The sequence below is a fragment of the Ranitomeya imitator genome, chromosome 10, assembly GCF_032444005.1.
Source record: "Ranitomeya imitator isolate aRanImi1 chromosome 10, aRanImi1.pri, whole genome shotgun sequence".
Lineage (NCBI taxonomy): Eukaryota > Metazoa > Chordata > Amphibia > Anura > Dendrobatidae > Ranitomeya > Ranitomeya imitator.
In genome coordinates this window covers 81,660,796-81,684,654 of record NC_091291.1, presented here as the reverse complement: position 1 = coordinate 81,684,654, position 23,859 = coordinate 81,660,796, and the positions used below count along the sequence as shown (strand labels likewise).

At 40.7% G+C, this 23,859-nt stretch overlaps 1 protein-coding gene across 1 annotated transcript in view; it reads left to right on the top strand.

The window, feature by feature from the left end:
* NECTIN1 (nectin cell adhesion molecule 1) overlaps window positions 1-23,859 on the top strand; it is a 160,947-nt gene that overhangs the window by 108,115 nt on the left and 28,973 nt on the right. The window contains exons 2-3 of the mRNA XM_069741744.1: window positions 4,385-4,735; window positions 22,511-22,813. Of these exons, the coding sequence (XP_069597845.1) occupies window positions 4,385-4,735; window positions 22,511-22,813 (654 nt within the window). The remainder of the gene's footprint in view (window positions 1-4,384; window positions 4,736-22,510; window positions 22,814-23,859) is intronic.

The window sequence follows — 23,859 nt, the reverse complement described above, 5'->3', positions numbered from 1 at the left end:
AAAACCGCAACATGTAAAAAAAGCGTCAAAAACTTGTGTATTTTACATTGCTTTTTCCTGCCAAGAGATGCAGAAATAGGTCAGAAATGTCTGCACCAATTACTTATCGCTTAACATGTGCACATGGCCTCATCTGGTAAATGACATCCAGACATCACCAGTAGAGAAAATGGGGAACACAGTTACATTTGCAGCAAGGACAGATAAAAGAATAGGACAAGATGGATGTTTGGATATGGCACTACATACATGGATGGATGTACAGTTGTGCTCAAAAATTTACATACCCTGGCAGAATTTTTGCTTTCTTGGCCTTTTTTCAGAGAATATGAATGATAGCACCAAAACTTTTTCTCCTCTAATGGTTAGTGGTTGGGTGAAGTAATTTATTGTCAAACTACTGTGTTTTCTCTTTATAAATCATAATGACAACCCAAAACATCCAAATGACCCTGATCAACAGTTCACATACCCCATTTCTTAATACCGTGTATTGTCCCCTCTAACATCAATGAGCGCTTGAAGTCTTTTGTGGTAGTTGTGGATGAGGTTCTTTATTTTCTCAGATGGTAAAGCTGCCCACTCTTCTTGGCATTAAGCCTCCAGTTCCTGTAAATTCCTGGGCTATCTAGCATGAACTGCGCGCTTGAGATCTCCCCAGAGTGGCTCAATGATATTGAGGTCAGGAGACTGAGATGGCCACTCCAGAACTTTCACTTTGTTCTGCTGTAGCCAATGAGAGGTCGTCTTGGCCTTGTGTTTTGGATCGTTGTCATGTTGGAACGTACAAGTACGTCCCATGCGCAGCTTCCAGGCTGATGAGTGCAAATTTGCCTCCAGTATTTGCTGATAACGTGCTGCATTCATCTTTTCTTCAACTTTGACCACATTTTCTGTTCCTTTGTAGCTCACACATCCCCAAAACATCAGCGATCCACCTCCGTGCTTTACAGTAGGAATGGTGTTCACTTCATCATAGGCCTTGTTAACCTCTCTCCAAATGTAACATTTATGGTTGTGGCCAAAAAGTTCAATTTTGGTCTCATGACTCCAAATGCCAGAAGTTTTGAGGCTTGTCTCTGTGCTGTTTTTCATATTGTAGGCAAGATACTTTGTGGCATTTGTGCAGTAATGGCTTTCTTCTGGCGAGTCGACCATGCAACCCATTTTTCTTCAGGTGCCTCCTTATTGTGCATCTTGAAACAGCCACGCCGCTAGTATTCAGAGAGTCCTGTATTTCAGCTGATGTTATTTGTGGGTTTTTCTTTGCATCCCGGACGATTTTCCTGGCAGTTGTGGACGACATTTTTGTTAGTCTACCGGACGATGGTTTTGTTTTTACAGAGCCCCTGATTTTCCACTTGTTACTCACACTTTGAACGCTGCTGACTGGCATAACAATTCCTTGGATATCGTTTTGTATCCCTTTCCTGTTTTATACAGTCCAACTACCTTTTCCCGTAGATCCGTTGACAATTCTTTTGCTGTCCCCATGACTCACAATCCAGAAATATCGTGGCTGGATAAAAGATGCAAGACTCTGTCTAGATCCCAGAAACTCACTCAGCTGTTATGCACACACACTGATTACAGGCAAACAGGTCACAGGTGAGGATGTTCCCTTTAGTAGCCATTCAAACCCATTTGTGTCAACTTCTGTGCATGTTATCTGGCCAGAATCACCAGGGAATGTGAACGACAGGTGTTTTATGTAGGATAGCAATTAAATGATATCCTAGTATCCTCCCACTAGGGTGGGTTCTTCCAAGCTGCTACGAGGGTCCCAGCCACAGCTGCATTTGTAAAGGGTGTCCCACTGAAATAATCCCACTGGCAATGAGTGAAGAGTCACGGAAATAGAGAAACACACACAAGTCAAATGAGAGGACAGCAGCAATCATAAGTACATGAAATATGAAAGGGATTTATTATTTGTGTGGACATGTGCTTAATTATGCAATTAATATTTCATAGGCAGGGATAGCTGTGGTGGAGAGGCTAGCGAAGTGTGGAATTACACAGGGGGGTGGAAGGAGCGGAATCCGGCAACTGATTGGATCAGGGATTTCTGTGGAACATAGCGAAGATACAGCTCATATATTCAGTTTATTGGATTCAGCAATCGTTGGGTGAGTACAGGAGCAATAGTGCAGAATCAATGGGAGAAGAAGAAGAATGGTTATTACACCTGGAGACGAGCAAATGCGAAGGAGCAGACCTGGGAGCAAACTGCAGCTGGATACCATCGGCGCACGATAGTACGGCAGCCTCTGTTACTGCCATGAATTTATATGGGTACAGCAGTATGGCGCCCATCTTTATATCTATGATAGGAGGATGAAAGTGGCAATCCACCGAACTAGTATTAATGGGACTAACGTCGCAGGGATTTGGCCATGATCTGCTTTCCATTTAACCATGGGAGAATCATTCCTGATTCCAGAAAGTCCTATTTTACCGCCACTTTGAGTAGTTCTCAATGGGACGTGATGTGTGGCAGCCAAGAATTATATTTGTAAAAAGGGCAGATTTAAGATGAGAAGCTGGTAAGCTTGCCGGCTCTCATTTAAAGGGAATCTGTCAGCAGATTTTGGAATGTAATCTGAAAGCAGCATGTTGTAGGGACAGAGACCCTGATTCCAGTGATGTGCCACTTAGTTGTGATATAATCACAGTTTTCCCTGCTGCTGATCTAGCAGAGCTCAGTGGCGACTCTGTCTATAATCTCTCATTAGCAGTTTTCTCTGTACAATGTGTATTGATCACTGCTTATCAGTGTTGGACTAGGATGCACAAGGTCAGTTGTCCTCTTGTGATAATCTCCTGCTGATAAAACGCTGCAAAACATAGACCAGTAAGTGACGAATCACCAGTGACAAATAATCAGAGTCTCTGCCCCTACCTCACGGCGCTCTCAGATTACACAGCAGAAACCTGGTGAAATATTCCCTTTAGTAGACCAGCTAGAGTTTACAACAAGGAGCTTTATTTCGATGTTACATGGTAAAACACTATGCAGTCTAAGTATTGGCTTAGCTTTATGATTTGGAGAGGTGAGAGAGGTTAATGGCACATGTTGCAGACTGAAGGATATCTTCCCGCCATGTGCCGCCTGCAACATCATTTTCTTTTGTTCTTAAAAATTGATAATTGTAAACAGGTAAATACATTTTTCAGTGCATAAACTATATTTCCAGAATCCAGAAGGGATGATTGTGATACTATATGGTACCCGGTAATCACACGGCGGCCTGAGGTTATTGCTGTAACCGGAGGGTTGTGGAGCACTGACTAGTACTTTAGTGAGGGATCTGTTAGGACTAAACATGGCAGCCAATGTTATGGACTGTGGCTGTGACCAATTATGAAATTCTACCTTGTATTCCATACTGATGTGTCTGTGTCGCATTTTCTATATAGGTGACCTGTCAGCGATATGAGAAAGAACCAAGCATTTATTTACATGATTTGATTTCAAATTCTACATATAATTAATAAACCGTAACTCATGTTCCATTATTGAACATTCCATTATTCCATCATTTTTTGTTTTTATTTATTTTATTTCTGTTTTTTGTGGTTTCTTTTTTTTGTTTCATTCATTTTTCTTGCGTCATACCAGTGTCTTCTACATATATTTTTTATTCTGCATTTGTGGTTTCACCCAATGGATTGTTCTTTCTGTATTTTACCCACACCTGATGATTACCGTATGTTTTTAATTAATCATGTGATTTTCTATACGTGTGTCATTTGGAGGATTACTAGTCTTTGTGATCAGTTAGATTGCAGCTCTCACGAATAACGCCATGTGCGTTTGAAGCGCGTTGTTGCTATTCGGTACTTTTTATTGATTTTTGTACATTTTTTTTGCACCTTCTCTCAAATAAATTTTTTTGTGCAAAAAATTTTGGAAGCTGGATCAACCTCTCCTTTCATCCACATATAATTAAAGGGGCTGTCCAGGACTGCAAAAAGCATGACTACATTTGTTTAAAAAAAAAAAAAAAAAGTGTCACTGTTGACCATAGTTGTAACTTGTCTCTATTCAGTTCAATGGGTTGAGTACTCGACACTGTCGGACACATGGTTATAGGGGCTGTTCCCAAAGAAAGCAGCCATGTTTTTCCAATCTTGGACATCCCCTTTAAAGGAATCAATCTGATTTTCACTGGAGGATATGGTTTTTCGGTAACTTTTGGGTAACATTGCTGTGCAGGATGTGAATACCATTATGTGTCGGCTCAGGTTCTCGTGATGTACTATGACACAAGGGGCCACATTTATACATCTCTCCATATACTGCATTATCTTTTGTGCATTTTGTTCTAGACTTTGGACATATTAATCTGAAATATGTTTTTTTTGTCTCTCTTCTTTTTAGGTGTTCATTCGCAAATAGTACAAGTAAATGACACAGTATCGGGATATGTTGGCACGGATGTCATACTTCACTGTAGCTTAATCAATCCTCAACCTAACGTAAAGATCACTCAGGTTACATGGCAAAAATCAACAAATGGCTCGAAGCAAAATGTGGCTATTTTCAACCCCTCCATGGGCGTCTCTATCCTCTCTCCATACAAAGAACGTGTGGTCTTCCAGAATCCCTCTCACCGTGATGGCACCATCCAAATCAGTCGGCTACAGTTAGAAGATGAGGGGGCGTACATCTGCGAATTTGCAACTTTTCCAACGGGAAACCGTGAGAGTCAACTCAACCTCACTGTACTTGGTAAGATTATGCTTATTGTGAGAGGAATTCTCCAGTCTTATGGTATTGATGACCTATCCGTAGAGCTATAGAGAAAAAGGTTATTATTAGGTAGGAGACATGATCTACGCCCAGACATTTTTTGGTATACAGGAGCTTTTTTGTTCCTCTGAATACGAGCTGATCTACAGGACTCGGCCACAGCAGCTACACATCGAGCAGAGTCGTGCACAGCAGCTCTGTTCAGTGTTTCCAACTGACACTGTCGGAGTTTATAACAGCTGATCGATGGGTTACAGACACGCAACAATGTGATGTTGATGGCCTAACAAATGACAGAGGACCCCAATCAATCATGATTATCCTTTGTACTATTTAAACAATTATGCCTGGACCTACAATGCAAAATTATTCAGTTTCCAGAAATTGTTTCTGTACAGGTATAGAGCAAAAATCACGGTAGTAGCCTCTGTACTTTTTAGTATATTAAACTATAACCTTTATTTATAAATTAGGAATGCCAAAATTATTGTGACAAAACACAAAAGCAAGGGACCACCATCACCCTTTTAAAAATAAAGGATAGAAACCAGGGAATTATTAGTATTACTACTAGATGGTGGCCCGATTCTAACGCATCGGGTATTCTAGAATATGTATGTATGTACGTCACGCTTAGCACAGCCACGTAGTATATAACACAGCCACGTAGTATATAACACAGCCACGTAGTATATAGTACAGCCATGTAGTATATAACAGCCACGTAGTATATAGCACAGCCCACATAGTATATAGCACTGCCACGTAGTATATAGCACAGCCACATAGTATATAGCAGCCACATAGTATATAACACAGCCCACGTAACACAGACAGCCACGTAGTATATAACACAGCCACGAAGTATATAGCACAGCCACATAGTATATAGCAGCCACATAATATATAGCATAGCCCACGTAATATATAGCACAGGCGACACAGTATATAACACTACCCACGCAGAATATAACACTGCCCACGTAGTATATAGCACAGCCCACGTAACACAGATAGCCACATAGTATATAGCACATCCACGTAGTATATAGCAGAGCCACGTAGTATATAGCAGCCACGTAGTGTATGGCAGCCACGTAGTATATAACACAGCCCACGTAATATATAGCATAGCCCACGCAGTATATAACGCAGGCCACGTAGTATATAGCAGTGTGGGCACCTGTTATGATCCGGTGACTTTGGAGCTGCATGAGAACTTTCACTGGAGATGGTGGCCACTGTACTGACCGCAATCCTGAACTTAACACCGCAACTAGAAGTAGCCGTGGAGTGTACCTAGCACACCTAGACACCTCGTCACAGCCGGAGGACTAATTACCCCTAAAGATGGAAAGAGGAATACTACCTTGCCTCAGAGCAGAACCCCAAAGGATAGACAGCCCCCCACAAATATTGGCGGTGAGTCGGAGAGGAAAAAACACACACAGGCAGAAAACAGAATTTAGCACAGGAGGCCACACTAGCTAAATAGGACAGAATAGGACAGAGTTTTGCGCGGTCAGTAAAACCCTTCAAAAACATCCACTGCAGAAATAACAAAAATTACCTACATCTAACTAATAGATGTAAGAGCGTAAATCTGCAACTCCAGTGAATCCTACAATCAGAGCAGGAATAAAACTGAAACCAGCACACAGCAGTGTGCCACAGATACAAAGAACCAAACACTTATCTTTGCAGAATTTGGCAGCAGGCAGGAGAAGCCAGAAAGTGATCCAACACTTCGAAGGAACATTGACAACTGGCAAGGGCTAAAGGATCCTGCACACCTAAATATCCCAGTCCGAACAGCAATTAGCAGATACACCTGGCCAAGACTGTGACTCAGAGACAACTGCATTCCCACCTACAACCACTGGAGGGAACCCAAGAGCAGAATTCACAACAGGCACCATATCCCTGTTAAAAAAAAAATTAAAATAAAAAATAGTTACATACTCACCCTCCGGCATCAAACGAAGCTGTGCCAATGCGCGATGCTGCCATCAGCTTCCATTTCCAGTGATGCATTGCGAAATCACCCAGGTGACTTAGCGGTCTCGCGAGACCGCTAAGTCATCTGGGTAATTTCCCAATGCATTACTGGGAACGGAAGCTGGCTGCAGCATCATGCACATCGGTGGACGGCGGAAGGTGGGAATAGCACAATTTTTTTTTTTTATTATTATTTTTAACATTATATCTTTTTACTATTGATGCTGCATAGGCAGCATCAATAGTAAAAAGTTGGCCCGGGATGGGGCGCCACACTGGCGCTGACTGGAGGGGAGTAGGGAGGGGGCACTGACTGGAGGAGAGTAGGGAGGGGCCAATTCCCAGCCGGACTAAGCCTGTCGCTGATTGGTTGCGGCCTGCCGGCCGCGACCAATCAGCGACGCGGGATTTTCATTACGGAAGTTGCAGACAGACAAACAGACGGGAGAACCCCTTAGACAATTATATATATATATATATAGATTATTTATTATTATAGCGCCATTTATTCCATGGCCCTTTACATGTGAGGATGAGTATACATAATAAAAACAAGTACAGTAATCTTAAACAATACAAGATACAACTGGTACAGGAGAAGAGAGGACCCTGCCCGCGAGGGCTCACAATCTACAAGGGATGGGTGAGGATACAATAGGCGAGGGCAGAGCTGGTCATTCAGTGGTTTGGTGGATCGGTGGTTACTGCAGGTTGTAGAATGTGCCTGATCCTACCAAGTTGCTATACTTTTCCTTCTTAACTGCGGAGGTTGGCACCCTGGGACCTAGGAAAGAAAAAAAAGGTTGAGTTCCAGCTCCTTAAAACGAAACAATTTTAATGAAATCCAAAATGTAAAAATACATGCAAATGACTGTGCTCCCTCCGGTATATGCCCCAGAGGCAATAGAGGTATATGGCGACGCGTTTCGATCCGAAGATCTTTCTCAAAGCCATAGTTAATTGAAGATTGTGCTGCTCTATATACAGAGATCCTCCAATCAAACACCCATAATAAGTCACATGACATGTATAGGGTCCTGATAAAAACATTACAATAGATACACAAAATACAATAAAATATTCACTTCCTACTTTAGTAATAGTGCAGCATGGTTTCAGTACGTTTATTGAGTCCCATTGGAGACCTAGTATTAAGGTGAAATATCCAAAACGCCTCCCGTGTGAGGAGACGCCTCCTAGCGTCTCCACCCCGAAGAGGCATAGTGACTCGTTCAATTCCTTGGATCTGAAAACCTGCAGTGCTGCGTGTATGAACGGTGACAAAATGTCTAGAAGCCGCCGACATATTCCTATTTCCACCCTGCATACTGGTAATATCATACAGGTGTTCTCGGATACGGGTCTTTAGTTTCCTCATTGTGCAGCCTACATAAGATATGTCGCACTCTGTGCAATTGATTTTGTAGACTATATTGGTGGAGTTACAATTTATATATTGCTTTATATTAAAATTTATCGTACCCTCCGCATTTTGAAATACCTTAGCTACGATAGCATGTTTACAGCAACTGCAGATGTTTGTGCCACATCTGAAAAAACCTGGATAATCCAACCATGTTTTTTTACTTTTTGCTTCGTTGGATTGAAATAGACTGGGAGATATATGGCTACCTGTAGTTGGAGCCCTTCTAGATACTACATTGATACCTGATTTTAATATGGCATGTAATTGATGATCTTCATAGAGAATGGGCAAATATTTATAGATAATGCTTTTGATTTCATTAAATTGAGGGCTATATTGGAAGCATATATATGGCTTTCTCCCTATATCCCGATCTGTAGTCCTAATTGATGTTATCAGATCTTGGCGATCTTTATCCTCCACTATCTTTTTTGCTCGATTGATTGCCCATTTGGGGTATTTGCGATTTTTTAATTTGTTTTCCATTAGCCCAAATTCTCCTTTCAAGTTCCCCTCCAGGGTACAGTTTCTCTTCGCTCTAGTAAACTCTCCTACTGGAATAGCTTTGATGGTGTGTTTACTGTGGCTACTATGTGCATGTAGGATAGTATTTCCACTAACTGGTTTATGATGGGTTTTGGTGGTGATATTCTGATTTTTACATCCACTGAGTTCCAAGTCCAAAAAAAAAATGGTTTTACCATCAAACTTGTATGTGAACCTGATATTATATTGATTGTCATTAAGATAGTTCACAAAAAGTGGTATGGCAGATACATCACCCTCCCAAATGATGAGGGTATCATCTATGTATCTGCCATACCACTTTACCTGATCCATATGCGGATTAGCCACTGAGAAGATATATTCCATCTCCCAGAATGACATGACCAGATTAGCTAGGGAGGGTGAGTATTTAGCCCCCATAGCCACTCCCGTTTTTTGTAGATACCACTGTCCATCAAAGGAAAAAAAATTGCTGGTAAGCAGAAATTGAATTACCATGAGCAAAAAATTAATTAAATCCATAGAGTAATTACTGAATTTGTCTAAATGATACTCTATTGCTTTTAGTGTCACATCATGGGGAATACATGTGTATAGGGAAATGACATCACAGCATAGCCATGAATGATCAGCCTGCCATATTATATTGTTCATAATCCGTAAGACGTCTTTAGAATCTTTGATGTGTCCTGGAGTACGTTTCACCAGAGGTTGGAGGAGGGAATCAACCCACTGGCAAAGTTTCTCATTACATGATCCGACTCCAGATACTATTGGTCTCATGGGGGGAATACCCTCTTTTTTATGAATTTTGGGTACCCCATATATGATAGGAAGAGTAGGATTCCCTACCATAATGTAATCTATTTGTTTTTTAGTCAGTACTCCCAAATTCTCTCCCTCTTTAATGATCTGATCCCTATGTTTAATAATCTCACTTGATGGATTGCATTTTAGTTTTTCGTATGTACCTTGGTCAGATAGTAGCTCGATCATTTTATTCTGGTAATCTGATGTATTTAACACTACCACTACTCCTCCTTTGTCTGACATTTTTATAGTGAGATCTGTCATACTTTTCAATTCTTTTAAGGCAATTTGAAGTTTTCTGGGTATGTTTTTTTGATATTGATTACCCTTATTTGTGTGTTCACTATATAACTGTCTGAGTTCCCTCTCTATACTTTCCTGGAAATGATCCATACACTCTGACCTATTTTGGACTGGATAATAATAAGGATTTTTGATGTTAAAAGTTTGAGAAAAATTCACTTTATCTACATCTGGTACTGATTCTGAATTCAGATCCTGCAAAATAACCAATGTCATTTGTTCTCTAAAGTTCATGTCAACAAATTCATTAGTCATTCACATGGGACGTACTGAAACCATGCTGCACTATTACTAAAGTAAGGAGTGAATATTTTATTGTATTTTGTGTTTCTATTGTAATGTTTTTATCAGGACCCTATACATGTCATGTGACTTATTATGGGTGTTTGATTGGAGGATCTCTGTATATAGAGCAGCACAATCTTCAATTAACTATGGCTTTGAGAAAGATCTTCGGATCGAAACGCGTCGCCATATACCTCTCTTGTCTCTGGGGCATATACCGGAGGGAGCACAGTCATTTGCATGTATTTTTACATTTTGGATTTCATTAAAATTGTTTCGTTTTAAAGAGCTGGAACTCAACCTTTTTTTTCTTTCCTGGAGTCTTCTCGTGTCTCAGCAGCGGAGTTCCGAGCACCTGCGGTGGTTATTGGTGAGCTGGCTTTTTACTTTTTTCTACCCTGGGACCTACCCCTACAAAGTCTTATCATGATAAAGGGGAGAAGGGGGAGGAAGGAGAAATATTTGGTTTACTCTGAAACCAATAAGTCTAGACAATTTAATAATTGAATTGAGGGTCCTGCCTACAAGAGCTTATCATACGCACAAACAGGCCTGATTTTACTGGAACAATCCAAGAACAATCCTGATCACAATAGGGCTGGAGTAGCAAATCCACTCCCATAAGGGCTTATTTGGGGGCATTCACAGGAATTGGGTGGGTCCTAACTGTCTTGAATTATGCATTCTATATGTTGGTGAGTATAGATTACTTAAGGTAATGATATTAACACTATATAGAATGTGAGATTAGCTAGAAATGCCATATGTGTGCACAATAGGAGTCAACTGTGATTGTAAGTTCTTCAGCCTCAGCAGCTATGACACAAGGTCAACATGAGCTCGTTTCTATGGGTTTAGGAATCTGGATTGCAATGAACCGACCACAGCTGACTTACAGATGTCATAATTCCTATTATACAATATCTCAACACATTTAATCTCAGTAGAAAATCACAGCCGCACCCAACAGGCTACAATCTCTGTATGGAAAGTATGGAAGTCGAGAAATAAAGAAAGTCATTAAATCTCCGCATTCATTGAATGTTTACCTCACAAAGCGGCCTAAAAGCTGAATGAGGTAAAAGTAAAGGAATAATACGAGGCGTCTGAAAACATGGACCTTCATCAGACGCTACGTTGTATGGCAAACTTCAACAAAAAGAAAAATCTATACACAGTGAGAGCATGTAGAGAACATAACATCAAATAGCAATATATAGAATCCACCAATACTTTAATAGGTATGCTTTGTGCCAACATCAAGGTGGGTTAGGTGTCCACTAACTTGGAAGAATGACAATTTAGTTACAGTGGATAAGATGCTTGAGAAGAATAATAGTAATAGTACACCGATGTCGTACTTCCCGCTTTTAGTGTGGGCTTTGGCGTCAAGCCCGCACCTTTTCAGGCACATGATAGCTGATCTATACAGCTGACATGTGCCCGCAACAGCTGCAGGTGGAATCGCGATCCACCCGCGGCTGTTAACTAGTTTAATGCCGCTGTCAATTTCTAACAGTGGCATTTAGCTCGGAAGCGCGTACTAATCCCGCTCATCAGTGATCACGTCACATGATCATGGGTCACCAATGGGTGGGCATGACAACCAGAGGTCTCCAGCAGACCCCTATGGTTGTCATAGCCTGATAGCTATGAGCGTCGCCCTGTAGTCGGTGCTCATAGCAAGTGAGCATTTCTGCTCCACACAGGCGATCTGAACATCGCTTGTGTGTAGCAGAGGCAATCAGACAACTGCAGCGTCTAATCTCCCATGGAGAATATTGAAGCATGCAAAAAGTAAAAAAAATAAATTATAAAAAAAGTTTTTAAAAATATAAAAAAAATATATAAAAGTTCAAATTACCCCCCTTTTCTCCCCCATTTAAAATACAACTATAAAAGAAAAAAATCAAATCTACACATATTTGGTATCGTCGCATTCAGAATCCCCCGATCTCTCAAAATATAAAAAAAGAATTAACCTGATCGCTAAACGGCATAACGAGAAAAATTACGTTTTTTGGTTGCCACTACACTGCAATAACATGCAATAACGGGTGATCAAAAGATTATATCTACGCCAAAATTGTATAAATAAAAACTTCAGCTCAGCGCGCAAAATAAGCCCTCACCTAACCTGAAATCACGAAAAATGGAGATGCTACAGGTCTCGGAAAATGATTGATTATTTATTTATTTTTACAAAACTTTGAATTTTTTTTCACCACTTAAATCAAAAAGAACCTAGACATGTTTGGTGTCTATGAACTCATAATGACTTGGAGAATCATAATAGCAAGTCAGTTTCATCATTTAGTGAACATGGTAAAAATCCAAAAAACTATGGAATTGCACTTTCACCACACTTGGAATTTTTTCCCGTTTTCAGTACACGATATGTTAAAACCAATAGTGTCGCTCAAAAGTATAACTTGTCTGACAAAAAAACAAGCTCTCACATGGCCAAATAAAAAACCTATGGCTCTAGGAAGAAGGAGAGTAAAAAACGAAAATGCAGAAATAAAAATACCTCTGGTCTTGAAGGAGTTAAAGAGGTTGTTCGTTAAAAGCAAATTGTCAGGTGAGAGGTGATACCTTGTTGATCAGTGGAACCCACACCGATCGACAGAACAGGTACTTTTTAACCCAAACCCAAAACTTTTATCCCTGTTAGTCGAATGCCCGGCTGCTGCTCTATTCATTCTTCACGGGGCTTCTGGCTCCATGGGGCTACAGAACCCAATGGTCAATGGATAGGTGATAACTGGTTTTAAGGCTAATGATTGGCTGCAGCAGTCATGTGATTGATGGGCAAGACGTCACTGCTGCAGGACCAGTTGGCATCGGAGGATTTAATAGTTAAGCGTTGGTTATTTTTTATTCTTTACCATTCCAGCTTAAATTCCAACACAACCCCTTTGAAAGGTGAACCCTTTTTTTGTAGATAGGGGACAGTTAACCTGCATTTGCTTTATTATCCAAACCCTTCCAGAAGGAATATTAGTTGGCGTATTGTTTTTACAATCATTGCAATACTCTAAAAGACCCCTGATCCCCTGATGTAATATGGCCTGATCACCACATACAAAAACAAGGTGATTTCTCAAATTAAGGAGGGGTAGGGAGGGCTACCTACGTCATCTGTCCACCCATATACATAATGGAGACTATGAGATCAATCCAACACTAAACACCTTGCACACATTTAATTGGCTCCTGACGTTTGACTCACCCTCTGTACATCTGACTCACCAGGTACAGGTCTGGATGTTCTTACCTCGCAACGTTTTATGTTTTTATAGGCTGCAGTAGACGATATTATATTATCCCATATTTACAGTAATTATGTCTAGCCCAGGACGCCAGCGTGTAAACCCACCAGAGTTTTACCGGTCACATTCATTTAGGCAGATTGGATCTACTGCCTCACATACTATTGTTGCTTTTCATTTTTGCAGTCCTTTGTACCTCACTACAGTAGCTGCCTTCACCAAAAACAACACCCTCTGCAAGACGTAGAGACCCCCTTACTAAATTATTTCAAGGAGTGTCTTAAAAATTGATGCCCTATTCTTAGGATAGGACATTAATATCAGATGGGTGAGGATCTTATGCCTGGTGCCCCAACAGATCAACTGATTGAGGGTCCATGACACTCTGGTGAGCACTAAACACCCATCATTGTTAAGTAGGCATAGCCCTGTGCATATTTTGGTAGCAGCAACTGATACCACAGCTCTCTACAGCTCAGTCCAATTTAAGAGTCGTGCCTGGAGACCCCAGTACTTGTTCAATTGCTGCGGCCCCTAGAATCAGCTGCTGGTTGGGGTACAGGATGTTAGACCCACACCCATATGATATTGATGTCCCATCCTAAGGATTGGCCATGTACATATATGTATATAGTGTAGTTGGATTCATATAGTCACAGATTACGGTCTTCCCTGGTTTCCCCTTTGGTCCTCTTCTGGGTCAGTTGACTTCTTTTTTCGACTCAGATATGAGCTCTATGCATGAACCAGAAGTCACGTTTAGGCCACACTCTGTATTTGGTCAGTATTTTACCTCAGTATGTGTAAGCCAAACCCAGGAGTGGGTGATAAATACAGAAGTGGCGACGTGTTTCTATTATACTTTTTCTCTGATTGTTCCTTTCCTGACTTCGGCTTACAAATACTGAGGTAAAATACTGACCAAATACTAAGCGTGTGAACGAGACCTAAAAGTGACTTCTGGCTCACTCATAAACCTCAGCAAATCAAAATTGACATCAAGTGACCCAGAAAAGGACCATAATGGAAATGGGGGAAAACAGCAATCGGTGAGTGTATTGTTGCATTTACACTAGACTACGGGTTTAGCAAATAAGACGTTTTGTGTGAATGCTTCTTTAACGTAAAAGTCTCCGAAAACGTCTTTAACCCCTTCACCCCCAAGCCCGTTTTCACCTTCATGACCAGGAAATTTTATAACTCTGATCACTGTCACTTTATGAAGTAATAACTCCGGAACACTTCAGTGGATCCCACTGGTTCTAAGATTGATTTTTTTTCATGATATATTGTTCTTCATGATAATGGTAAAATTTGTTCAATATGACGTGCTTATTTGTGGAAAAAACGAATTTGGCGAATATTTCACAATTTTCAAACATTTAATTATTATGCCTTTTAAACAAGAGAGTTATATCACACAAAATTGTTAATCAATAGCATTTCCCACATGTCTACTTTATATTATCAGCACTATTCTTGAAACTTAAACTTTTTCTGTTAGGACATTATAAGGGTTATAAATTGACCAGCGATTTCTCATTTTGCCAACAAAATTTACAAAACCATTTTTTTAGGGACCACCTCACATTTGAAGTAACTTTGGGGGCCTATATGACAGAAAATGCCAAAAAGTTACACCATTCTAAAAACTACACCCCTCAAAGTTCTCAAAGCCACATTCAAAAAGTTTATTAACTCTTCGGGTGGGTGCTTCACAGGATTTAATCCAACGTGGAAGGGAAAAAAATTTACATTTTACTTTTTTTCACAAAAATTTTAATTTAACCCCATATTTTTAATTTTGACAAAGATAACAGGAGAAATGGACCCTAAAATTTGTTGGGAAATTTATCCTGAGAAAGCCAATACCCCATATGTAGGAGAAAACTACTGTTTGAATGCATGGCAGGGCTAGGAAGGGAAGGAGCACCCTTTGACATTTTGAGCCAAAATTGCCTGGAATCAAAAGCAGACGTCATATCGCATCTGGAGAGCCCCTAATGTGCTTAAACAGTAGAAAATCCCCACAAGTGACCCCCAATTTGGAAACTAGATCCATAAAGGAATGTATCTAGATGTGTGCACCTTGAACCCCCAGGTGCTTCACAGAATTTTATAACAAAGAGCTGTGAAAATTAAAAAAAAATCTATTTTTTCCCACATACAGTACAGACCAAAAATTTTGAACACACCTTCTGAGAAAATAAAGAATCTCACCCACAACTACCACAAAAGACTACAAGCTGTCATTCATGTTAGAGGGGACAACACATGGTATTAAGAAATGGGGTAAATGAAAGTTGATCAGGGTTAATAGGATGTTTTGGGTTGTCGTCATGATTTAAAAAGAGAAAACACAGTAGTATCTTCTTTCTTTATTTTTTTTTTATATAGCGCTAACCTATTCCGCAGCGCTTTACATTTTGCACACACATTATCATCACTGTCTCCGATGGGGCTCACAATCTAAATTCCCTATCAGTATGTATTTGGAATGTAAGAGGAAACCGGAGGAAACCCATGCAAACACGGAGAGAACATACAAACTCTTTGCAGATGTTGTCCTTGGTGGGGTTTGAACCCAGGACTCCAGCGCTGCAAGGCTGCAGTGCTAACCACTGCGCCACCGTGCCGCCCTGTAGTTTGACAATAAATGGCTTCACCCAACCACTAACCATGAGCGGAGAAAAAGTTTTGGTGTTATCATTCATATTCTCTATAAAAAAGGGGAAGAAAGCAAAAATTCTGCCGGGGTATGTAAACGTTTGAGCACAACTGTGTATATATACACTACAGACCTAAAGTTTGGACACACCTTCTCATTTAAAGATTTTTCTGTATTTTCATGATTATGAAAATTGTACATTCACACTGAAGGCATCAAAACTATGAATTAACACATGTGGAATTATATACGGTACGTAACAAAAAAGTGTGAAATAGCTGAAATTATGTCTTATATTCTAGGTTCTTCAAACGAGCCACCTTTTGCTTTGATGACTGCTTTGCACACTCTTGGCATTCTCTTGATGAGCTTCAAGAGGTAGTCACCAAGTATGGTTTTCACTTCACAGGTGTGCCCTGTCAGGTTTAATAAGTGGGATTTCTTGCCTTATAAATGGGGTTGGGACCATCAGTTGTGTTGTGCAGAAGTCTGGTGGATACACAGCTGATAGTCCTACTGAATAGACTGTTAGATTTTGTATTATGACAAGAAAAAGCAGCTAAGTAAAGAAGAACGAGTGGCCATCATTACTTTAAGAAATGAAGGTCAGTCAGTCCGAAAAATTGGGAAAACTTTGAAAGTGTCCTCAAGTACAGTGGCAAAAACCATCAAGCGCTACAAAGAAACTGGGTCACATGAGGATCGCCCCAGGAAAAGAAGACCAAGAATCACCTCAGCTTCTTTGGATAAGTTTATCCGAGTCACCAGCCTCAGAAAGCGCAGGTTATCAGCAGCTCAGATTAGAGACCAGGTCAATGTCACACAGAGTTCTAGCAGCAGACACATCTCTACAACAACTGTTAAGAGGAGACTTTGTGCAGCAGGCCTTCATGGTAAAATAGCTGCTAGGAAACCACTGCTATGGACTGGCAACAAGCAGAAGAGACTTGTTTGGGCTAAAGAACACAAGGAATGGACATTAGACCAGTGGAAATCTGTGCTTTGGTCTGATGAGTCCAAAATTGAGATCTTTGGTTCCAACCACCGTGTCTTTGTGCAACGCAGAAAAGGTGAACGGATGGACTCTACATGCCTGGTTCCCACCGTGAAGCATGGAGGAGGAGGTGTGATGGTGCTTTGCTGGTGACACTGTTGGGAATTTATTCAAAATTGAAGGCATACTGAACCAGCATGGCTACCACAGCATCTTGCAGCGGCATGCTATTCCATCCGGTTTGTGTTTAGTTGGACCATTATTTATTTTTCAACAGGACAATGACTCCAAACACACCTCCAGGCTGTGTAAGGGCTATTTGACCAAGAAGGAGAGTGATGGGGTGCTTTGCCAGATGACATGGCCTCCACAGTCACCAGACCTGAACCCAATCGAGATGGTTTGGGGTGAGCTGGACCGCAGAGTGAAGGCAAAAGGGCCAACAAGTGCTAAGCATCTCTGGGAACTCCTTCAAGATTGTTGGAAGACCATTCCCAGTGACTACCTCATGAAGCTCATCAAGAGAATGCCAAGAGTGTGCAAAGCAGTCATCAAAGCAAAAGGTGGCTACTTTGAAGAACCTAGAATATAAGACATAATTTCAGTTGTTTCACACTTTTTTGTTAAGTATATAATTCCACATGTGTTAATTCATAGTTTTGATGCCTTCAGTGTGAATGTACAATTTTCATAGTCATGAAAATACAGAAAAATCTTTAATTGAGAAGGTGTGTCCAACCTTTTGGTCTGTACTGTAAATTTGAATTTGAGCCCAAAATTTTGCATTTTCACAAGGGTAGCAGGAGAAAATACACTGCAATTTGTTGTGCAAATTCTCCTGAATACGTTGATGCCCAATATGTGGCGGAAAACTACTGTTTGGGCGCATGGCAGGGCTTGGAAGGAAAGAAGCGCCAATTGACATTTTGAACCCCAAACTTGCTGGAATCATTAGCGAACGCCATGTTGCATTGTTGCATTTACAGAGCCCTTGATATGCCTAAACAGTAGAAACCCCCCACAAGTGACCCCATTTTGTAAACTAGACCCCTCAAGCAATATTTCTAGATGTATGGTGAGCACCTTGAGCCCCCAGGTACTTTATAGAAGTTTATAACGTTGAGTTGTAAAAAGAAAATTTCTTAATTTTTCCCACAAAAATGTTTTGTAGCCCCATTTTTTTTTATTTTCACAAGGGGTAAGCAAGGAGCAATTGCACAATACAATTTGTTGTGCAATGTCTCATGAGTACACTGATACCCCATTTGTGGGGGAAAACTACTGTTTGGATGCACGGCATAGTTCGGAAGGGTTGGTGCTCCATTTTGACTTTTTCAGCGCAAAACTAACTGGAATTGTTAGCAGATACCGTGCCAGGTTTGGAGAGCCCCTTATGTACCTAAACAGTGGAAACTCCAACAAATGATGCCATTTTGAAAATTAGACACGTCAAGGAATTTATCTAGACATGTGGTGAGCACTTTGAACCCCCAGGTGCTTCACAGAAGTTTATAACGTTGAAGTGAAAATAAAAAAATACATTTTTCCTTCAAAAAATGTTGCTTTTGCCCCACATTTTTCATTTTCACAAGGGTAATAGGAGCAAAATGGACCATCCAATTTGTTGTGCAGTTTGTCTTGAGTACACCGATACCCAATTTGTGTTTGAAAACTACTTTTGAGGCACAGTGCAAAACTCAAGACGGGAAGAAGCGTTGTATTGGCACTCAGATTTTGCTGGAATGGTTTTGAGGGTGCCATTCACATTGGTAGAGCCCCTGAGGTGCCAGTACAGGAGAACCCCCTCATAATTAACGTCATTTTGTAAACTGCACCTCTCAATGAATTCATCTAGGGATGCAATGAGCATGTTGACACCACATGTGCCTCATGGAAATACCCCACATGTGGCTGTACAGTACAGCTTAGAAAGACTGAGACTCGGGAGTGATGAAGCGCTATCTGCCTCCTGAAGCGTAGGTTCTCCTAGATTAGTTTGCAGACGCCATATATAATGAGTTCCTAAGTGCTATTCCCCCTCAAGTGACCACATTTTTTTTAAATTATACCCCTTTGGGAATTTATCTACAGGTATAGTGACAATTTGACTCCCGAGTGTTTTCCAGAAACAAGCAGCAGTGGATGTTGCTGAGTGAAAATTGTAAATCTGCTATTTTAGTGACCAGTACACTGTAGTGACCACTATGCTGTAGTGCCAAGTATATTATGCTCAGTTCCTGCTTCTGGAGACATCCACCCGTAAATTAGGCAGGCTCTCATTGTTATACTACTGCCAAACATTTGGACGCTAAATGTGGTTTAGTTTGGATTTGGGAGTGCAGAATTCGCTCCATTTTTACCAATTTTATTTACATTTGTCTTTTTGATCATGTTTATGTGGTATGATAAAAAAGCATTTTTTTAAATATTTTTTATGTTATTTTATGATTTTTTAAAAAAAATATGTTTAGATTTTTACTTTACTTTTTTTTCTTTTTACTTGGTCCCACTATGGGACTTTTTCATTTTCACACCTCTGATCGCTGGTTTAAAGCATTGCATTGCTTTCTAAACTGTCAGTGCTCCGCTGACACAAGTCTGATTTTCTTGCTAGTCCTGGTGACCTGGATGTCGGTCGATGTTGGGTCACCATGGCAGTAATCGGCCCTATGTGATAACGGCGCAGGGCAGGGCTATTTGGAGGGGAGAGGAAGACCTCTCCTTCTCTCTGCCTTATAAATGCTGCGATAGATATCTATTGCAGCGTTTAGGGGAAGGAACCGATGTGAGCGGTGTGAGCACCGCTTCTGGCAGTGAGAGGCGGCTGTCAATTATCATGTTCACTGAACACCTGGCGGCGAATGAGCGTGCACAGCTCCTGTGCAAGCAAAATCATCAGGATGTATCCATACCTCCGAAGTTTGGAAGTCCTTCTCATCCCTACCTAGATTTCTGTATACATCTAAGGTCGTGAAAGGGCTAAAGAGTAACCGTCATTTTAATTTTTATTTCATAAATCAGCAGTACACATGAAAATAAACTGTGTAATATATGTTCTCAGATAAATTTTGTTTCTTTCTCTGTCAGAATTGATCAGCCATTATCAAACTTCTCAATTCTGAGGTAAAATCTGTGTTCAGTGAGGACACTTTCCCTGTCACTGAGAGAGGAGATGGAGGCAGCTGCTGATAAGACTCTATGTAAATGTGAGGAGGAGGAGGAGGAGGAGGAGCTCTGTCTGGTCCCTCCCTTCTACATAGACTTGTATCAGCACCAACCGCCATCTCCTCTCCCAGTGACGGGAAAGTGTCGTCACTGAATACAGATTTACCTCAGAATTGAGACGTTTGATAATGGCTGATTATAAGATTATTATAAGATTCACCTTTGTCTAAGGGCTGATTTAGACGAGGATGTAATACAGACGTGTGCTGTCCATGTGTCCCACGTGCACATGCACCATTATACCATTGTACCAGTGCGCATGGCCGATTTTCCACACGGACCAGTGTCTGATTTACAGATCGGATTAGTGCATATAACTCAGTCTAGGTCACGCGTATTAGGTTACATTTACGTGCGGCAGATTTGTAGCAGACATCTTTCCAACTATGATTGCTAGCATTTACAGTGGGTACGGAAAGTATTCAGACCCCTTTACATTTTTCACTCTTTGTTTCATTGCAGCCATTTGGTAAATTCAAAAAAGTTTATTTTTTTCTCTAAATAATAATACTATTAACCACCGCGCTAAAAAAGGCTAGAATATCGCTATACTTATAATATAGCTGTTTCTGTGTAGTGTGGGGATCCTTATGCATAGAAGGGTGCACCCAGTTATAGTAGTTTACTGAAAGGTAAATATACAAGAGAACGATATATTATTTTATTTCATTTGGACCATGCAAATTTATTGATCAGGGGTGTAGATAGAATGCACTTACTCCTTTTGAGAGGCTGTACAGTCTACACCTGAGGTGTTCCTATATGGGTTTGAATGTTTCTCTTTTCACAATGTGGTAAGTTAATACTGAAAGGTAAATTGTACAGAAAAAACAATATGTTATTTGGAACGTCCAAATGAATAATCAAGGGTATTACCAAGGGTATTAATTGGATCCGCTTACTCTTTTTATAAAAATGTATAGGTTGCACCTGAAGTGTTCCTATGTGGGATTTCTTTTTTCCTTTACTTTCTTTCCACTGTGTGGCAAACGGATACTGATAAACAAATGAAAAAAGGTAGAGCTATGCTGCAAGCGGCACTCTGAATCATTCAGTGCTGCGATAGTTCCAGTGGTGTTAATGACCATAAACGGGCACTCACCATATCCTGCTAGGAAGGATTCCTGCGATGAAGGTGACCAGGTAATCCGCTGGATGCGGTGCCGATTGTACCGCTAACTCTACTAGGTGAGTTATAGTGCGGTTCAGTGCCTGAGGCTGCAATGAAACAAAGAGTGAAAAATTTAAAGGGGTCTGAATACTTTCGTACCCACTTTAAGTGAATGGAACTGATTTTTCAGGAGCAGACATTTCTGCAGCACATATGAATGTGCCCTAACTATTTAGTCAGGAGATGATATTTATTAACTCAGATAGCACTAATATTACATTTTGGAAATTCAAGTTGACAGTACAACTAGGTCTATCTGCCTGTTAATACAATACATATTTCATTATTGGTGAATTTTCCTTTGCTGCGAAGAGCGTATAATGTTGGAAACTAGGTTAGAAAAAAGACGTCTCAGAGGAGATCTCATTTCTATGTATAAATACATGTGTGGTTAATGCCAATGACTAGGCCTATGACTTATTCCTTCCAAAGGACAAGGAACATTCATTACATATGGAGGAAAGGTGATCCCATCAGCTAAATAGGAAAGGGTTCCTTACAGTTAGAGCAGTCAGACTGTGTAATACCCGATCACAAGAGGTAGTAATGGCCGGCACTATAACAGCTTTTATAAAGAGCTGGATGCTTCTCTCACAACAAATGTCATTGCGGGTTATAAATAATCTAGCAATAGAGAATGTACAACTGGTGGAGAAAGCTGGAACTTGATGGACCTAGGTCTTTTTATTTTAATTTATGTAACTATGTGACTAGAATTATCTTTCTCGTCATATTAACCAATTTGATAATTGTCTTTTAATTTCAATCTGTGCTTACAAAATGATGGCGGAAGAGCAGCCGGTTGTCAGAGGCAACATCATTGATTTTCTTCTGAATTATTAACAGTATGGGATACTCTTTGTTCCCGGAAATGTTCCTCAAAGGTGGAAAACACAGGATTTATGATTAAATTATTTATAAAAAATATGAATGTTTCATAGTTGTTGAGCTCCAAGAACTTTTCACTTCAGATCACATGGTTTTATATTTTCATTGTTCTAGGTTTTTTGTCTTTTTGCAGCATATTTCATGTTTTGCTCCGTGTTTGGTTTGTACATAATTTACTGACTATAAATATAATTGCTTGCTTTACAGCCAAACCTACCAACAACATGGAAGAAACTACAAAACAGCTGATTGCCAATCCAAAGTCAAAAGAGAAGGTTGTAGTCGCCACATGCATGTCAGCCAATGGAAAGCCTCCAAGCACCATAACGTGGGAGACCAAGCTAAAAGGGGAGGCAGAGTATCAAGAAATTAAGAACGATAATGGCACCGTGACCGTGATCAGTCGCTACAAACTCCTGCCAAGTCGAGAGGCCCACCGGCAGTCCCTTACCTGTGTCATAAATTACCAAACGGAGCGAGTCACGAGGAACACCACTCTGAGCGTACAATGTAAGTACCTGGGAACCAAGGGGTCGTAAAATTGGCGGGAAGTCTCTGATGTTGGATCCTGTATGAGATGAGCCACGTTCTGTGGTTCTGTGAACCAAAATCATACACGGACTTTTCATTACAGTTTTTCATGTAGCTCTCTGAGCCAAACACAGCAGTATAGGTCTTTATCCCACTCCATTCCCCAGAGCACAGTGGCCTTTGGCTCAAACATTGTGTCCAAATTGCATCAAAACTGCTTGATGTCAGACTTGATGTCAGACTTAGAATTTATTCTCTTCTGCCTTACTGAGATTGTGGCTACTGGAAGAAAAATAACATATTTCCTCCTGGGAACTGCCAGCTTTCAGTCATGGGGTGGTGCATGGAGCTGGTATAGTCACTGCTTACAGCACCGCTTACTATACGCCGACTTACAACACGACAAGACACTTTGATTGACAGCTCACTTTGGACATATGGACTACAGAGTTGGCTATCATTCAAAGTGCTTGCACATGCTCACTGTACAGTGAGGGGTGACAGTAGTGGGCCTGTGTACACCATGACTGAAAGCCGGCAGCACCCAGGAAGTAATAAGTTCACCTTGTCCCAGTAGCCGCACTTTTAGTTATGCAGACAAGCAGCGTTCTAATTCTGTATACCGGCAGATCAACTCTATGCAGTAAATAACGTTGTCCGACATGACAGGTCCCCTTTTAACATGTTAGAAAGGGATCGTGATGCCGAAAATTATACGTGGCTGATTAACACAGCAAAAGCTGACATAAGTCAGTTGTGGTTTATACTTTGTGCACCGTCAGTGTTCTGTGTGTTAGGTTAGGACACATACCCTTTATGTGCAGTCTCCATATGAACCTGTTCACATGCCCGATTTTCACGTACGAGTTCTAGCCGTGGTTTTTACTTGGGACACTCCACCTATGATATATGGGGCTGTGCACATGTCTGGTTTTTGTGTGGCCTGCAGAAAATATCAGAGGTGCGTCCAATTTTAATTTGAGGGTCAGATAAAAATCATTAATGCGAGTCTATAGGTCCGTGAA